At 44.5% G+C, this 17,174-nt stretch overlaps 1 protein-coding gene across 8 annotated transcripts in view; it reads left to right on the forward strand.

Annotated features, from left to right (window-relative positions):
* The window catches only part of CAMTA1 (calmodulin binding transcription activator 1), an 898,374-nt gene that overhangs the window by 868,393 nt on the left and 12,807 nt on the right, over window positions 1-17,174 (forward strand). For 4 of the 8 annotated variants that reach the window (XM_060259691.1, XM_060259693.1, XM_060259694.1 and 1 more), the window contains 11 exons: window positions 1,306-1,502; window positions 2,434-2,512; window positions 2,872-3,187; window positions 4,241-4,755; window positions 5,951-6,138; window positions 6,607-6,853; window positions 7,689-7,760; window positions 9,504-9,524; window positions 11,748-11,941; window positions 12,421-12,495; window positions 16,597-16,627. In XM_060259691.1, coding sequence (XP_060115674.1) covers window positions 1,306-1,502; window positions 2,434-2,512; window positions 2,872-3,187; window positions 4,241-4,755; window positions 5,951-6,138; window positions 6,607-6,853; window positions 7,689-7,760; window positions 9,504-9,524; window positions 11,748-11,941; window positions 12,421-12,495; window positions 16,597-16,627 — 1,935 coding nt within the window. The remainder of the gene's footprint in view (window positions 1-1,305; window positions 1,503-2,433; window positions 2,513-2,871; window positions 3,188-4,240; window positions 4,756-5,950; window positions 6,139-6,606; window positions 6,854-7,688; window positions 7,761-9,503; window positions 9,525-11,747; window positions 11,942-12,420; window positions 12,496-16,596; window positions 16,628-17,174) is intronic. The other 4 variants (XM_060259697.1, XM_060259695.1, XM_060259692.1 and 1 more) reach the window with 3 other exon arrangements.

Raw genomic sequence — 17,174 nt, forward strand, 5'->3', positions numbered from 1 at the left:
TGCTTGTAGCATCAGAAAAGCCCTGCTCGGTCAATTCAAAAGTCCAATATCCTATTTCCAGCCATCCAAATGCCTCTAGGAAGCTCAAACCCTGGCCCACCCCAGTTGTTAACCCTTAGATGTTTACTGTCCCTGATCATGGATGTTCTATCTAACTATTAAGGTGGCTAGCTGGTGAGAATGTTCTCCTGCGTGAATCTTTCAAACCCTTTTGTAGAAAGCAATATAAGCTTGGTTAGTTCCACATGGCCGTTTAGTCTGTCATTGCCATGATGGGTTCATGCTGTTTTTGATAATGTTATAGTCAGATAATGTTATAGTCAGTGTTTTCTAACTCATTTTTTCCAGTTATATTCAGCCTTGAATTGTTGTGATTTGTTTTGCACTAATCTCAGCATAAATAGTGCTTCCTGGCCAAATGTGGACTGATGCAGTTTTTATGGAGGCATTCCATGGCCACTGTCCCTTTGAATTCTTTGCTTCTGAGTCTCCTCCTCACTTGTGAATGACTGAATGGATTAGGACATTATGGGAGGCTTTAACTACTCTTTTAAAATGTATTTTGTGGGTTTCTGGGTATCTCTACATATTTATTTTATTCACGCAAAAACAGAAGGAAGGTGCTCAGAATTAAGCATGTTCGTTGCATAATGTCAGTGATTAGTATGAAGCAAAAATATTTTTAAAATAAAATCGGAGAGCTTTCAAATTTTCCAGAGTGAAGTTTGGGCCTTCTCCCCCTCCCTTTCTGAGTCTTTTTTGCTTCTGTGCCCTTTGGGAAGGCTAAGCAGTTGTGAGAGGACAAGCTCTTCAGGATAACAACTGACTCATTCCACAGTGCCCTCTCAGGCAGTGTTCCCTCTAAGCTGAGTTAGCCTGAGCTAGCTCTCAGTTTTCTTAGCCTCTAGCTCACACATTTTTGTTTTCACTCAGGAAGGATGGCCCCAGAGCAAACTAATTTATGCAGTAGCAAAATAGCTCGCTCACAACTTTAATGCCAGTAGTCCACAAAGCAAAATTTTTGCTCATGAGACTCCATAGCTTAGAGGGAGCATGTTCTCAGGTGCTGCCTTCCTTACTGCTATCGGGGCACTGTTTATTTGTGACCCATGCAGAACAGCCTGCCTGCTGCTGTGTGTGAAAATGGGTCTCTCTTCAGTCTGTCATAGTGAAACATTTCCTTCAAAGAGCAAGAACAAGATAGAAAATCACACCCTCCCCAAGGGGAAGAACCTGCCGAGTCCTGCTCACGGCAGCCTGTCTTCAGTTCCTCTCCTGTTTCTGAGCTTTGCCTGTCTCTTGTAGTGTGTCTCAGGGGCAGCCAGCTTGGGGAACTGCTTTGAGAGCCGTGTGGTGGTTGTGTGTGAGAAGATGATGAGCCGTGCCTGCTGGGCCAAATCCAAGCACCTCATCCATTCCAAGACTTTCCGGGGAATGACTCTCCTGCACTTAGCAGCTGCCCAAGGCTATGCTACCCTCATCCAAACCCTCCTCAAATGGCGGTAAGATGGAAGCTGTGAAAAGCCCCTTTCAGGGAGGAAAGGGGGAATGCAAATGTATTTTGAAATAAATTTTTTTATTAATAATAAAAGGTGGGCTTGATTTTTGTACCGAAGGAGGGGGTGATAAAATTTTGGTTTACCTGTGCAGTGGGCTTGCCATTGGTGAAGAATGAGAGGGGTGGGCACCTTGGCATTTGCTGGGGCCAGATGGGGGGGAGGCTCAGCCTGCTTGCACTCTAAATCCTCTTTCCAAACATATGAGCCCTGCTGGACCGAACCAGTGACTTTTAATCTAATCCATGATTGACCTAATCCAGCATCCCATTGACCAGGTATCATAATCAGGGTCTGAAAACAATAGCCCAGCCCCTGATATTTTGAGGTATATTGCCTCTGAACCTGGATATCATAGTTGATAGCCAGCAACAAACCACTCCTGGAATTTGTAAGGTCCCTTGGAAACCATGTAATCTTAGCAATCACCACCACACTACGACACTGAGTTCAATAGATTAATTATGCATTCTGGGAATAAATACTTTTGTCTTGCTTGTACTGAATCTGCTGCTGATTGATTTATTTGGGCTTCTCTAAGTTCTAGCAGTTGTGGGGTTGGGGAAAATCTGCTTTTCTTCTATGGTGCCACTACCGGTATCACTCCAATGCATAGTACAGGGTTGGATTGTCTCTCACACACCTTTCTTTATACCCACAAATGAGGCATGCTCTCAACTGAGATTTCCTTAAGCATCCAGAGACTGTGTGGCACTGTGGAATTTCCCCTCTGGAAAACTTTTAAGTCCCAGTGTTGTGGTTCCTTGCCTTTCCCTTCTGCCTGAGATGGTCCACTCCCCACCCTACCCCACCCATGGATTCCAGCTTGTCTTCAGCAAATGATCTGGAGTGACTCCCTTTCTTCTCACCTCCCCAGCACGAAGCATGCTGACAGCATCGACCTGGAGCTGGAAGTTGACCCCTTGAATGTGGACCATTTCTCCTGCACTCCACTGGTAAATAGTTGTGCCTTCTGAACCTTGGCAGTGTGATCTGCTGGTTTGTGGAGACCAGAGATTGGATAGCATGAGACTGATGTTCTAATATATGCATTGGTTTTGAACATATGGTTTGCTGCCATTGAGTACTGGGGATGGAGCAAGCTACAAATTAAATAGCTACATCAATCCATTCAATTATGTGCAGTACTTGGCTTGACAGAGCCTTTTGTGTGTGCATATATCTTTCCTATTGTCATCTGCATTCACAAGATTTGTAATACTTCCAAAATGTGCCAAACCTAAACATTGAACATTCAGAGAAAGGGCCTGGAAAGATACAATGGTAACCCTTGACTACTTAACCTTTCTTCCAGATGTGGGCATGCGCCTTGGGCCACATGGATGCAGCTGTGGTCCTGTACAAGTGGGACCGCCGTGCCATCTCTATCCCCGACTCCCTTGGGAGGTTACCCCTGGCTATTGCCCGGTCCCGGGGCCATGTGAAACTGGCTGAGTGCCTTGAGCAGCTGCAGCGGGAGGAGCAAGCCCAACTCCAACAAGACCCCCGGATCCCTTCCCCTTCAAATGAGGAGCCCGGCAGTGAGACCTGGATCACACAGTGGCACAGTGAGATTGTGGCCTCTCAAGAGCCCCACAAGGGAGTCACCGTGATTTCCAATTGCAATACAGGTATCTTTAAAAGAAATGCCAGAGCCATTTTCCCCCAGCTAACCTCTCAAAGAAGCATTCAGGGAACAGGATTAAGCTTTTGGAACTATAGCCTACATTGTCAGATCCTGCAATAAAATCTTTCTGTTCTCTAAGGTGCCACAAGGCTCCTGTTTGTTTGTTTAAATAATCCTGATGTTGTGTCACAGAATGATAAAGAAGTAGATTGCAACAGGTATGTGTTATGCAGAGAAGTGCAGACTAGATTTTTTGATGGCTGGAGTCAGCAGGACTAGCTTCTACCCTGACATCAGCCTCTTTCTCCCTAAGGCATGAAAGAGGGGCGGAGCTGTGGCTTAGGGGAAGAGCTGTGGTTAGGGGAAGAATGGCATGCAGAAGGTCCCAGGTTCAGTCCCTGTCATATCAAGTTAAAAGGACCAGGCAGTGGGGGATGTGGAAAGCCTCTCCTTGAGACTCTGAAGAGCTGCTGCCAATCTGTAGACAATACCGATCATGATGGTCTCATTCAGTATTAGGCAGCTGCATCTTGTTGGAGGCTGATTAATGCATTACAAAGTCCACATGGCAGGCACTTAGTTGGACATAGCCTGGGACCTCCTTGCTGAAAACTTCATTCCCAGGCACTCATGTGCCCAATTTGAATCAGGAAAGGGCTAAAGCCTTCTCTATCATTTATTTTCCCCACCTGAAATGGCCTGTGAGACTACTTAGCCCCAGTAGAGAAACTCGTGTATAATGAGAGTTAAATGTAAGTTTCCCCCAGTGGGGCAAATAGTAGCAAATAGTGTCCACTATGTGGATTTCATAACATGTAAATAGTCCATAACAAAGATCCCAGAGACTGCACTGTGTCATGAGGCACTGATCTTCCGCTAAGTGCCTGGTAATCCCACATTGGTAGCAGTGCTTGCCATTTCTTGCATACTGTCTCCACAGGCAAGGCCTGCACATTACAGGCATTGGCTCATGCAGATGTATTCCTTTTGCAGAATGAATGCTAGTTATATATTATGGAAACAGTTCTGTCCTGACTCCTGTTCTCTTTGGTTCCAGAGTTGAGACGGCCTCGGTCTGAGCCCTCCAGTTACTACAGCAGTGAGATTCAGAAGGATTACCCAGCACCCAAAAAACACAAACTGAACCCTGAATATTTCTCTGCTCGGCAAGAGAAGCTTCTTTCCACAGCACTCAGCCTGGAGCAGCCAAGTGCCCGGAAGCTAAGCTCCAGTGCTAAGCAATCCATCCCTGAGACAGTCGGCCCCAGGCAGGGGGTGAGGGACTATGCCCGGGAGCTTGTCCCGGATGTGGCCGGGTACCGCAGTTCCAGTGGGCAGGCAGGGATCAAATGGAACCCAAAGGAAGCTTATGGTGGTGTCTCTGCCGTGCAGATGACAGGCAGCCCTAAGGGGCTGGTTCTAGGGAAGGACTTGGGGGCCCAGCGGTTGCGTCAGCGGGAGCAGATGAGCATGTTGATGATGGCAGACCGGGAAATGGCAGAAGCCGAAATGCTCTCTTTCCGGAACAGTTCAGAAAGCGAGGACTGCTTGCACCACATGGACGATCTGCAAGTAAGTAGGAACCAAGTAGGGGTAGGGTGGCATGCCCCATCTCAGTCAGTGCATGGGACACTGCTTTGTAAATGGCTTCCTGAAAGATGTTTCACTGCACAAATCAAGGAATTTCCTCTAGTTTTATTTTTTGAACCTTACCTTTTTGCTTGTATTCTATGCACAGACAACTTGCCATGTGGAGAGATTAGGTGTACAGAATAATTTGAAGGAGTCTGTATTTGTGGCAGCCAGCACTTTGGGGCTAAATTGTGCCGAACTCTTAGTGGTTGAAAAAACACTATTTTAAAAATCTGTCTTAAAACTGAAGGACTGCTTTGCTCTTAGGCCCAAAAAGAGTTTTCTGTCAGTTTGAAGAACTGTTAATTCCAGTGATTTACTTAGTTAATTCAGTAAACTATTTTAACTTCCCCTCATACTCAACAGGTGATACACAAGCACTGAATCTTTTAGCATAATCCTCCTCAGCAGTAATTATGTATTTTAATAGGATTGATTTCTAAATATGCCTTAAGAAGGTAAGCCCCAATGAACACTGATAATAAATTGTTCACTATACTTTAATAGAAGACAGTGTTTTCTCTTTCACATATTTCCAAGAGGATAGTGAATCCCTGTGTTAATTTTGATGCATGGAAAAACTCTTACAAGTGTGATTCTTTATACTTTGGCAGGAAATTATGTGTCATTTTAATTAGAATTTCAGCCTGTTATCATTAGAAAGACCTTCATGAAAACATTTTTAAGTTCTGTAAAATCTTACACTTAGGCGCATAAAATTGTGGTGGACTGGGCAAGTGCATTATAGTTCCCCATAAGGTGTTTTATTACACAGAGCTAGGATATTTTTTTTTCTTGGCAACAGTGGATCTTGAACAGGAAATTCAGCCTGTGCACTACCACTCAGCTCTGTCCAAAGGAGGGAGGGAACCACAACAAGATTATATAAGGAAGCCTCTTAACACCCATAGGCCAGAGTGGATATGTGTTACTCAGTGATACCTCAGTGATACTCAGTAAAGTCTTCTAGAATGGTCTTGTTTGCTGGAGACAGACCATCTTTGCCTTATGACACCCTTGGCTTTGCCTCACCTTGATGGGATTCAGATCTCAGTCAGGAATACTGTAGTGGTTGTAAAATTCCTTTTGTGGGGCAGAGAGATATTCCCTAACTTCTGTCTCCCCTTCCTTTAAGGTGACCATGATGACTCTGGCAGAGCACATAATTGAAGCCACACCAGAGAGGATCAAGCGGGAAAACTTTGTGCCAATGGAGACACCACTGGTAGAGAGGACGGAGAGTGCTGCCATTAGCACCTCAATGAGCTGGCTGGCCAGTTACCTTGCGGATGTTGACCATTTACCAAGTGCTGCTCAAATAAGGTCTGTAAAATTCATTTGTCTGGACAGATTGGGCTTATGTTTCTCCTGGGACAAGCTCTGAGAAAAAAATGCTTCTATGGATTTTTAGCTGGGTTTAATATATACTGTGGTGCGCACCTACTGGCTAGTGCTTGTGCAATCACCAGTGTGGGACAACATCAATACACAGTGCACAACAGTGCTGTTCTTAAAATATTTGTGAATTATTTTTGGATAGTTGACAGATGAGTATGTATGCAAATAAACTTGGTATATACCTATATATGAAAATGTATTGATATATGTATATAAAGCATCTTGCCAACTCAGTTGCTACACTTGCTGGTAACATGTTGGATTCTCACTGTGGGAGAAGCACCATAGGAGCACCTTGCTCTTAGGAGGCCATGTCTGTCCTTGGTCAGTTCTCTCACAGAACATGAAGAGACCAATCCTTGTGACACTTTCCTATCATTGTTCTCATTGTAGAAGTCTGTATAGTGGAACCCTGACCCCTTCTTCCAACACCAGCCTGAGCCCTGCAAGCTCACCAGTCAATGAAATGGCTTTTGAAAAGCCCAGCCTCCCTTCAGCAACTGACTGGTCGGAATTCCTAAGCGCCTCCACCAGTGAGAAGGTTGAAAATGAGTTTGCGCAGCTGACCCTCTCTGACCACGAGCAGAGAGAACTCTACGAAGCTGCCAAACTTGTCCAGACAGTCTTCAGGAAATATAAGGTAAGGGGCAAGAAGACCTCATCCATGTATTATATGTAAAGTAAGGAATATTTGTCCCAGTGTTTATCATTTCACACTTGTGAAGCACAGATGCCATATCACCATCATCCACTTGTCAGGTTTAGAGAGACCCTTCAGAAGTTCTTCACATGCTGCTTTTGTTTTCACCATCATGAATAACGTGGTTTCATCTCCAAATTTAGCCACCTTGTTGCTCACTCCCTAATTTCAGATAATTTATGAACATATTAAATAGCACTGGTTCCAGTACAGTTCCCTGTAGGATCCCACTATACTCTACATTGCAAGAGCTGTCAATTTATTCCTGCAGTCTGTTTCCTGCTTCTTAACCAGTTTCTAATTTGTGAAAGGACCTCTCATCCCATGACTCAGGAGCCTTTAGTGAGGGTTTCTGTTGAAAACTTTTGGGAAGTCCAAGTCTGATATCTACCCTGCTTGGTAATTGTCTAAAAAAACTCCAAAAGGTTCATGAGACAGGACTTCCCTTTTACAGAAATGATGCTGATTCTAATTCTGTTGGACTCCTTGCATGCATTTAATAACAGCTTCCATCATTCTACCTGGAAAAGATGTTAGGTTAACTGTCCTGTAATATCCTCTGTCTCTCCTGGATCCCTTTTTAAAATCGGCCCTATGTTTTGTCTCAGAAAGAAGATCAGTTTTAGCAACATTTTTGTTGCAGTTTCACATTTGATTTCCACAAGAACATACATGTGCAAAACTTCCAGATTCAGAGAATCTTTAATTTGCCCAATAGCCCAAGCTGATAGCAGTCTACAATTCTCTCTGTTATAGTTCTTTTTTTCCCTTGCAGGGACGGCCCCTCCGGGAGCAACAGGAAGTGGCCGCTGCTGTCATTCAGCGTTGTTACCGAAAATACAAGCAGGTGAGCTGAGGATCTCTGTGTTGTGGAAACGGTGGGTAGCCATTATGGGTCAAGGTCATGTGTCAGTTCTGATTCTTTACTCCATTCACTCTTGAAGAAATTGACCTCTTGGTTCTTTGGGTTTGTTGGTTTGTTTCAACAGAGAGCTGCAGCAACAGAGGTCATGTTCCTCTCCTGCTTCTGGGTCCTCTCCCGTTCACGTGGACTCGGAAGAAGAAGAGAAGCAGCACAGCCCTTCTGTGGGATGGATGTCCAGAGTGGCCTAGGGTAGACATCTGTTCCTAGATAGCTCCACTTCAGACTGCAGGCAGAGGAAGCAGTCACATGACTTAATCCTTCTCCACACAACTCCCTACTCTTCCAGTGTAATCCTATGTAGTTACTGTAATCTAAGTCCATTCACTGGGTTTAGACTGGAGTAACTCTGCATTGGACTGCACTGTTGAAGAAATCAAAAAAAGAGGATTCTGGCCTAGCCTTCTCACTGACATAGTTAATTTTTGGATATAAGGATTTTTTTCCCAGAGGGGGGAACATTCTATCATACCATTCTTCATGTGTAGTCTGAATGGTACACTTTGGGAACAGTTCTACCATGTGATAAGTTGTTTCTCTGTAAATTCTTGTATTTTGGTGTGCTTGGGCAGGAGCACAGATCTTGTGGCGTAACTCCATATTTACTGAAGACCACTATGTGAATGTAGACACCAGAGTCTCCTGGCTTCCTCTTCCAGCTGCTGCTCCTGTTGCTCTGTTGGAGGCCACTCCCAAGCCCCCTTATGGTTTTGGTAGCAGCTTGTATAATAACATAGGAGCTTCGCTTAGAAAAGGAAGGAGCTATGAAATGCCCTCTGTGATACTTTGCATCCTAGCCTCCAGTCAGCAACTAGTTTTGCCAAAAGACCACCCAGTGGAATGGATAGGAAACCATGGGCCTCTGGCTCATTTGCAAGATCTGTTGCTACAGGTTATGTTGTTGCTGTCACTTGGCTTTAATAGTGAGGCACTGCAAGGGCTGCTGGGCTGAACAGCAGGTTTTAGTAACAAATATTTATACCCTATCTCTGTGACACATACTTATATATACATATCTGAGTTGGCAACTGGATGGCTGGGAAAAAGGAAGCCCTTCTGAGAGGGCACAGATCATCTCAAGGGGCTCTCTGTTTACATGTAACAAGGAAGAGCCCCTGGTTTTCCTATGAGCTTCCTGTTTAGTGAACAGACTGCAGTTGCTTACCAAATTTCATTATGAATGTGGAAACTGGGCTTGGTCTCAACTCCTCTGAGGTGTGGGTCAATGGAGGTGATTGTTTTCATGCATGCCAACTTCAAATTCAGCAGACCATATGTCCAGTGCAGTATGCATTCCCTTTCTCATGCTAGGAATCCAAGTTTTAGAGTAAGTTTTCAGCCACAGGAGAAGGAGCTTCTCTAGGTACAGTGACAGAACTTCTCTGTGCTTTTTAAAGCACCGACCTCCCAAAGAGTGGAAGGTGGAGCACTGAGGTCTGAGGGCTGCTGCCAACTGTTCAGTTCCTAACAGGGAATCTTTCCCCCCAAAGTTGCAGTCGTTGGCAACCTTGAATTCAGCAGGCCATCCCCAGCGTATGATTGCTCTTGGAAAATTCCCTTGAGTGTCAACCTGAGACCTGCTAGGAGAGCAGCCAGCCTTCCCTCACTCTTTGCTGATGACCACTTCAGTTGAACGTTAATCTTGTATTTTCTGTTTCTCCTCCCAAGCTTACTTGGATAGCCTTGAAGGTAATGAATGCAATACACACCATTTGGGCTCACCAGCTTCTCACATTCATTGCAAACCAGGGAAATCCTCGTGCTAGAAAACAACTTGATCATTGCATCCTGCACTGGACGGTGCATGCCAGCAACACTGCTTTGTTATGAATGCAAGACTGTTCTGTAGGCAGGAAACTAGTCTGTGCCGCAAGGTTGAAGCCAGGAGTTTTTCTGAGGAGGGGCATCACAAATCCATGTGAAACAACAAAAACACAACTGGTCCATGATGTTTAATGTAACTAAATTGTTAATGTTATTTTTAATAATGATGTTTTAAAGTTCCCAAGTGCCTACCACTCAATCCAGTGCCTTGCCAAAAAGGTGGGAGTCGGTTGTCTTCTTACTGAGCAGTTGGGTAGAATCCTGCGTCTCAGTTTTTGTTTATGTTTGCATTAATACAAGAGCTAGGAGCTTTCTTTTAAAATAAAGGTTGGCCTATTCCCAAAGGAGCCAATCCCCTGCACACTTTGACTATGGCCTGAACTCCCAGCTGGTTAATTGGTCCATGGAACTGGGCAAGGAAGGCCAAAGTAAGGGGGTTGCAACTTCTCATATCCTCTGAATCCACTAAGCTACTCCCCATGTGAGACCTAGTTTGTATTTTTAACCAAAGGGAATGCATGCAACATAATCACAACACTGCTGCCTTCCTTTTTGTCTCTTACACATTTTATAATGGAAGGTGCTGCTTTTAGAGGTGCCTCAATCAAAGACATCAGCTATTCTTGGAGAGTCTACCAGACCCTCCATTGCTCTGGACCCTTTGCTGGTTGATGGACTGGATCATGGCAGTGAAAGGGAGGGATGCATCTTGCCATTCTCATGAGCTTCCCGGCTATTGGCCACTGTAGAAGTAGAATGCAGGAACAAATAAGCCACTGGCTTACTCCTGCAAGGCAACCCTTATTTCCTGGGTAGATGCAGAATGTGAAGCTCCCAATTGGGGCTTTGGCCTGTTCACTGGAAGGGAGATGGTGGGATCCAACAAGAGATTGTATCACTGTCCCACAAGGGGAAACCGTCCTCTGATCTAGGTCCAGGGGGAATAGGGATTGCTGTCAGCCTGAGGTGCTGGCATTGTCACCCTCCAGCTAATACTAATTTCCAGTCCATCAACCAGCAAAGGGAGAAGATGTAGGAGATTGTAAGCCACTCTGGGTCTCTGATTCAGAGAGAAGGGCGGGGTATAAATCTGCAATTCTTCTTCTGATTTCCTTTTCCTGGGCATTGAGGCTCTGGGGATTCATCCTCAGTCTTTCCCACTCTTGGCCCTTCCACCTCTCTGTTCCCATTTTCTCATCCTTTCCATTGGGATGTTTGAGGTACATCTTACATACAGCACACTCCATCTGTTCCCAACTTTGTGGAAGAACTTACAAGGTCATTTAGTCCGCAGTGTGCACAGCCCCATGCGCCTTCCAAGGATCACCTTAACACACCCTGAGCTCAGCCAAAGTCATTCAGTCTGTTTTGTAATTTATACAGCATACATATTCTCTGGTTTAACAAGATAATATATTTTCATACATCGCAGGTTTCTTTTATGATACAGTTTTCATGTAAAGTCCCTCTTATGGAATTTTATCATGCAAATATAGTTTTTAAAAAGTAGTTACGCTTAAGTAATTTTAAAAACAAGCCTCTTCAGATACTTAAACAAGACTTCTCTGCCAGCAACCAGAATCTGCTTCAACAATCACAGTGAAATCTGGTTAATATTTTGGCCTAGTTGGCAAAGATGTCTCTCTGCCCCATCTCCTCCAATATCCAAAATGAGCATTTTAACTTTTGGGAAGCTATGAATTGGTTCACACATCCAGGCTCATTACTTGGTAACATGAACATCAAGTGATGACTTACATTAGATCTAAAGCCTGAGGCAGAACTTGCCTAGCTCTTCAACTGAGCCAGTGGTGGATGTGCATATATGACTCAGCTTCCTCTGAATTTTCCAAGATAGGAAAGCAATGTGGAGGGAGGGAATAGGTTTCATTTCCCTCTTTTCCCTGTTTTTCTGATTCCCAAAGAAATAATTTCTTACACCATTCTTGCAATGAGAACCATTGCCACCCCGCCTCGCAAGCACCATTTGGTCTCTGGTTGAGATAGCAGTTCTGTGTCTTGCCTTTGGGAACCCTGCTACCTTCCAGAGGACTTCAGCCTTCCTCTCCATTCTCTCTCCTCTTGCAGTATGCACTTTATAAGAAGATGATTCAAGCTGCCATCCTGATCCAGAGCAAATTCCGAAGCTACTATGAGCAGAAGAAATTCCAGCAGAGCCGGCGAGCTGCTGTGCTGATCCAGCAGTTCTACCGCAGCTACAAAGAATGTGGCAAGAGGAGGCAAAGTCGCAGGACGGCTGCCCTCGTGCAGCAAAAGCTCAGGTGGGTTCACTAGGGAAAGCCAGGAAGGTAGTTGGGGGCATTGCCTTCCTTCGCCAGAACCACCCAAGTCCCAGGCAAGCAGTGGTGCAATCCTGATCCTGGGCAGTTGCCTGCAACCACCACCAGCCAGACCTTCCTCCGTGGAGAGGGGGGCTGCAAGAGGAGATGGCCCTTTTCCCTTCCCAGTCCCATCCTATGCTATTTCTATTATGCTATTTCTAAATAGTACAATTTGATATGCTCACTAAAAAATAAACTGTGTATTTTATGTTGGCAAAAGCAGTAAAATAAATTTACGCTTCATAAGAAAGTATTGCATATATTTCAGTTTTTCCCCAAAATTTGCCCCCTTAAAAAAAGTTTTTCCATGGCTTTAAAATGTCCAGAAATGTTACAACTGTGTTAGATATACCCTCAAGGGGTCCCCTTGTTGCTGCCTCTGTGACCTTTCTCTCCTTTCTCTCTTTTTCTTTCAATAGAAGCAGCTTGCTCACCAAGAAGCAGGACCAAGCTGCTCGCAAAATCATGCGGTTTTTACGACGCTGCCGCCATAGGTAAGGCACTGCCTACAGTCAACCTTCCCGTGGTGCTCCAGAAAACTCCTAGTGATGGATTTCATTTGGAAAGCTGAAAGCAGTAGGGGTCATTTGGGGGTGGCTGCAAACAGCCCTCCTAAGGAACAAAATTCAGAGGCTTAGGAGACCAAGGGCCAAGTTTGGGCTTTGTTAGGAGAAGGCAGCACAAGGGCATCACTTGCTGCCTTCTCTTGAGCACTGGCCTTAGGAAGCCCTTCAGGATGGGACTTCAGCAGACAAGGGGGGAAATAGCCTCAGGGCTTTGCCCACAGTGTTAGCTTAAGTTCAAAACTTGCCTTTAGGGTAAAGTGGATTGTTGGATCCACTTTCTTTTCTGCTTCCTGTGGGCTATCAGCTGTTGAAAATAGAGCTGCAGCAGTGGACAGTTTTTTTTCTGATGGCACAGAGACTAGCCAGTATGCATCTGCACCACCTTTTCTATGACATGCTGGAAATATGGCAGAATTTTCCAGTGATCACTCCAGAAAACAACAACATTTGTATGTTTTCTGGATAGACAATGTGCTTTCAGACATACTCAGCCACACATCTTATTTCACTTCCCACAAGCAAAGCAACAGAACAGAATTTCAGAGCTAGGCTTTGGGTCATTTTGAAGCTGGCTGCAGTGTTTCATGGAGCTCAACAAATGTCCTTGGTCCAGTCACATTCTCTTAGCTTAAGCTACTTCACAGGGATTGCCTTGAAGATAGGCATTGAAGATAGACATTTTGAAGCTGGCTGCAGTGTTTCATGGAGCTCAACAAGTGTCCTTGGTCCAGTCACATTCTCTTAGCTTAAGCTACTTCACAGGGATTGCCTTGAAGATAAAATATGGGAGACCCATATAAACCACTCTGTACTCCTTGATGGAAGGGTGGCATAAAATGTGATTGATAGAGAATTTTTACATGGGTAGCTTTCACAAATGCTAAGGCTCCCTGCCCCATCACACACCCACACTCACAAGTGCAAGCTGGAATTCTCTGCATTCATTATGCACAATGAGAGACATTTCTGAGGAAGGGGGGGGTGCCAAGCCTCAATGGAGAAGTCTGGGGATGGAGCATGGATACAATCTAACATGACTAAAGGGGGCAAGGGGTTGAACTCCTCTGCTGTGCTAAACAGGAGAATTAGGGAAAGGAAGGTTCCTTTAGAAGATAACTTTCTTTCCATTTTAGCATTAGAGTTGCTGGCTCCTGCTGAGCTAGCAGCTCTCCCTAATTTGAACAGGAGAAATCGCCTGTCCCTTGCAGGTAGCTGGCATGCCTGAGCCTTGCCAGCCCCTTTCCCACACACATCTGGAGTCTCCCTGGGGGTCATCAGAAACCACACAGAAAGGAAACTGATGAAGTCGCCTGTGGGTGGGGGGTAAGTGTAATTGCAGAGGTTGGCTTCCTGTTAGGCAGGCATTTTGGAAAAAGCTGTTGTTGCATTAGGTTTGTGAGTCTGGAAGCTGACTGAGGATCAGGGGTTTGTTCTCAATTGGTAATCCCATCCCCTGAGAAATACCAGCTTCTGGCCCTGTGCTTGACAGTAAGAGTTGTTCAGGGTTGCAAGCATTTTGGAGCTTGGAGACACCACAGCTGCCCCAAGGTCAGTACTGAACTTGGACACAATATGGTGGTTGTTTTAACCCAGCCCCAAGCTTGTCTGTTTTTGAGCTCTCCTTTTGATCAGGATGGCTTGGTGTGGGTACATGTAGAAGGGGTACGTGGTTTCTTTTACATTGGTTTATGAAGTATCTGTGGCATGGGTACAGATACTGTGCTGGCTCTTTTTACAAGCCACAACTTACCAAGTGCAGTGCAAAAGCCATTCTGATTGCATGAGGGCAGAAAATTGAATTGTGCTTTTAAGCATTATAACAGTTCTTTTCAGCTGCAAGCTGATATGTGTTGTTATAACTAAGTAGTAGGCACATTTGTTTAGGCAATGCACACATTTACCAAGAGGGAAACTTAAATTTGAAATCATAGTTTAAATGAGTTGTGTGGTTAGCTAAACCAAATAGTTACCCAGGCGAATACTACAGTTCCTTGGTAAATCAGAGATCTCCAGCTGTGGGTTGCAAACCCTGGTTACAAATAGCCTGATCTGCTTCAACCATGATTTGCTTAGGTGTACACAAGATATTAAATCATGTTAGCTTTAAGAAAAAAGACAAGAGAAGAAGGGAGTGCAGTTCCGCATCCTGGCTTCTGTGTGAGGAACATGAAAAGAGCCCTGCTTGATAAGACCGAAGAGGGTCCATCTAGTCCAGCATTCTGTTTTCAGCAGAGGCCAACCAGATATTTATAGGGGGCAGGTCACAAAGGCAAAAAGCATCCCACCTGTTCTGTGACAGCAGCCTTCAGCAGAATTGGAATGTGAAATCTGCCACTTCTTTGCACCTTCTGCTTCCTGTTGTTTTAACCCAATATTGATCTACAAGCAAGCCCATCATTTCTTCCTGTAATTACTGAGATTACTCAGGAGCCTTTGTGATGGACTTTGCCAGAAGCTTTTTGGAAATCCAGGGGCTACATATTTATGGACTTTCTAGCTTACAGGGCACCACCATTGCCTCTGCACCAGAGCTTTGGAGTTTTAAATTCCATTCTCCCCACCTCTACACACACACAGTAGAAGAAGGAACAAATCATATTGATAGGGTGGGGACAACCAGTAATGTGGGCAAAGATAAGGGGTAGCTTTTCAGGCTCAGGGCAGCCCCCAGCTTTGTGAATGTTGCATTTTGTTTCCATTCTTAATATAGTTTAAGCCAGTTTACTGCCAGGTTGTGCATTTGCTGTTTTGGGTGATCTTAAGATTTAACTGCTTATTTCCCATAGGATTCTGTGTGGTTTAGGCTCTAAATCATCATCAGCATCCCTAATAGCAACCCTGTTGGTTGTGTGCAACTATCTGTAGGGCAGCAGAATAAGTCCACCTACAAGCAAGGGGTTTCTACATAGTGTTTAGAATCTCTGGTTATGCAGAAAATGTGAGATCGCCTCCCTAAATAAGCTGAAAATAAGCTGAACATGATCGCCTCCCTAAATAAGGACTGAACATGATCATTGCTTTCTAAAATTTACATTGTTGAGGATCATTAAACCTCATTGTTTAAAAAAAAGAGCAGGAGAGAAAATGAAATGTTTTTCTGGAGCTCCTAAGAGCACATGTTGCCATAGAATTTAAAAAAATGGTGATGGTGGGGGTGTTCCCAATTACTTATCCTCTCCACAGTTTATTGAAGACCACAAAATGTAATGCATGACTGTATCTTTGCACAAAAGATCTTTGAGTCCATTGCAGCAAGTTTGGAAAGAGAAGTAAATGGGAGGGCATCCTCTGGAAAAGCAGAACGTAGCCATTTGGGACTTTCTCTGGCATTAAGTGGTGTAGTGATTATGTTGTTGGACTAGGACCCGGGCAATATAGATTAAAATTCCCACCCAGCTGTGAAGCACACCTGTTGATCTTGATCTGGTTATTCTCTCTTGGCCTGGCCTACCTCACAGGGTTGTTGTGAGGACAAAACAGAGTATGGAGAGAACCATACATGCCTTGAGCTCCTTGAAGGAAGGGTGAAATAAAAACAAATGCATGCATTAATTGGAACTTGGGGACCCTTTTGTTGAACCGGGCCCCACAGACTTTCAGATTTTGACCACTCTTTATAGTTACTTAACTCAATTTCTAACCTGTATCCCTGGGATTCATAGTTAAAGGAACACATTTTTCCTACCCAGAATCTGATCTATACTTTCACATAACTGTTCTCCTTACTTAGCAAAACCCTGTTTTGGTCTTAGGGGGTCACCTCAAAGTGATACCACTTCTCCCAGCTACTAGTTTTGACATATTTTTGCTCGCTGCTGTATATTGCTACCTGATAATGCACACAGACACCTTGGTGTCTGCAAAATAAAGGATGGTGAAGCTTGATTCCTTCTCTCCCCCCTCCTCACCTGCCTGCCCTTCTCCCAGCCAGACAAGTCCTCTGCCTCTGTTGATCTGAAGCTGTTGAATACGGTCTCTGTTACGGTCTGTGTGCTAATAGCTCTTTGCTATTGTTTTGCTCATCTGAAGCCCTCTGGTGGACCATAGGCGGTACAAAAGGGTGAGTTTAGTTGCCTGCTGGCCCGTTTCTCTTCCATTTGAAATATATCTATATATATCTAGCTAGCTCTCTCTATATATAGATGTATATCTCTACTTTTTTGCTTTTTGCTTGCTTGCATGGGGCTGCAGCCGAGAGAATGCTAATAAGTTTCACATCCATTGAATTCTCTCTGAGACAGCATACAGTGCAAACTAACTCTGTTGCGGTTACTAACACTGCCGCGTTGTACAGTCTACAGTAGCTGTTACAGGTGCATGAATTGGGGTGGGAGGGGGAGGAACAATGGGGTAGTCCTATCCATTCATCATGGAGCATGCTGACAAATGTGGGGGCCAGAAATCTTTGACTGTTCTCCCCCACCCCAGCAGATTCAGAGCTTTACTGAGTCTCTGCCTGGCACCCTGATATCAGGAGAGTGTCTGCTTTTCTACACTATACCAAAAAAGTCTCTGGCAACAAAATCTTGGCACACTCCTAAGTATTTGTTTCTATATTTTCCCTTTCTATGGCTGGATGGTTGGAATGAGCATTCCCTGTTATTGGT

Source organism: Heteronotia binoei, chromosome 18 (genome assembly GCF_032191835.1).
Source record: "Heteronotia binoei isolate CCM8104 ecotype False Entrance Well chromosome 18, APGP_CSIRO_Hbin_v1, whole genome shotgun sequence".
NCBI lineage: Eukaryota > Metazoa > Chordata > Lepidosauria > Squamata > Gekkonidae > Heteronotia > Heteronotia binoei.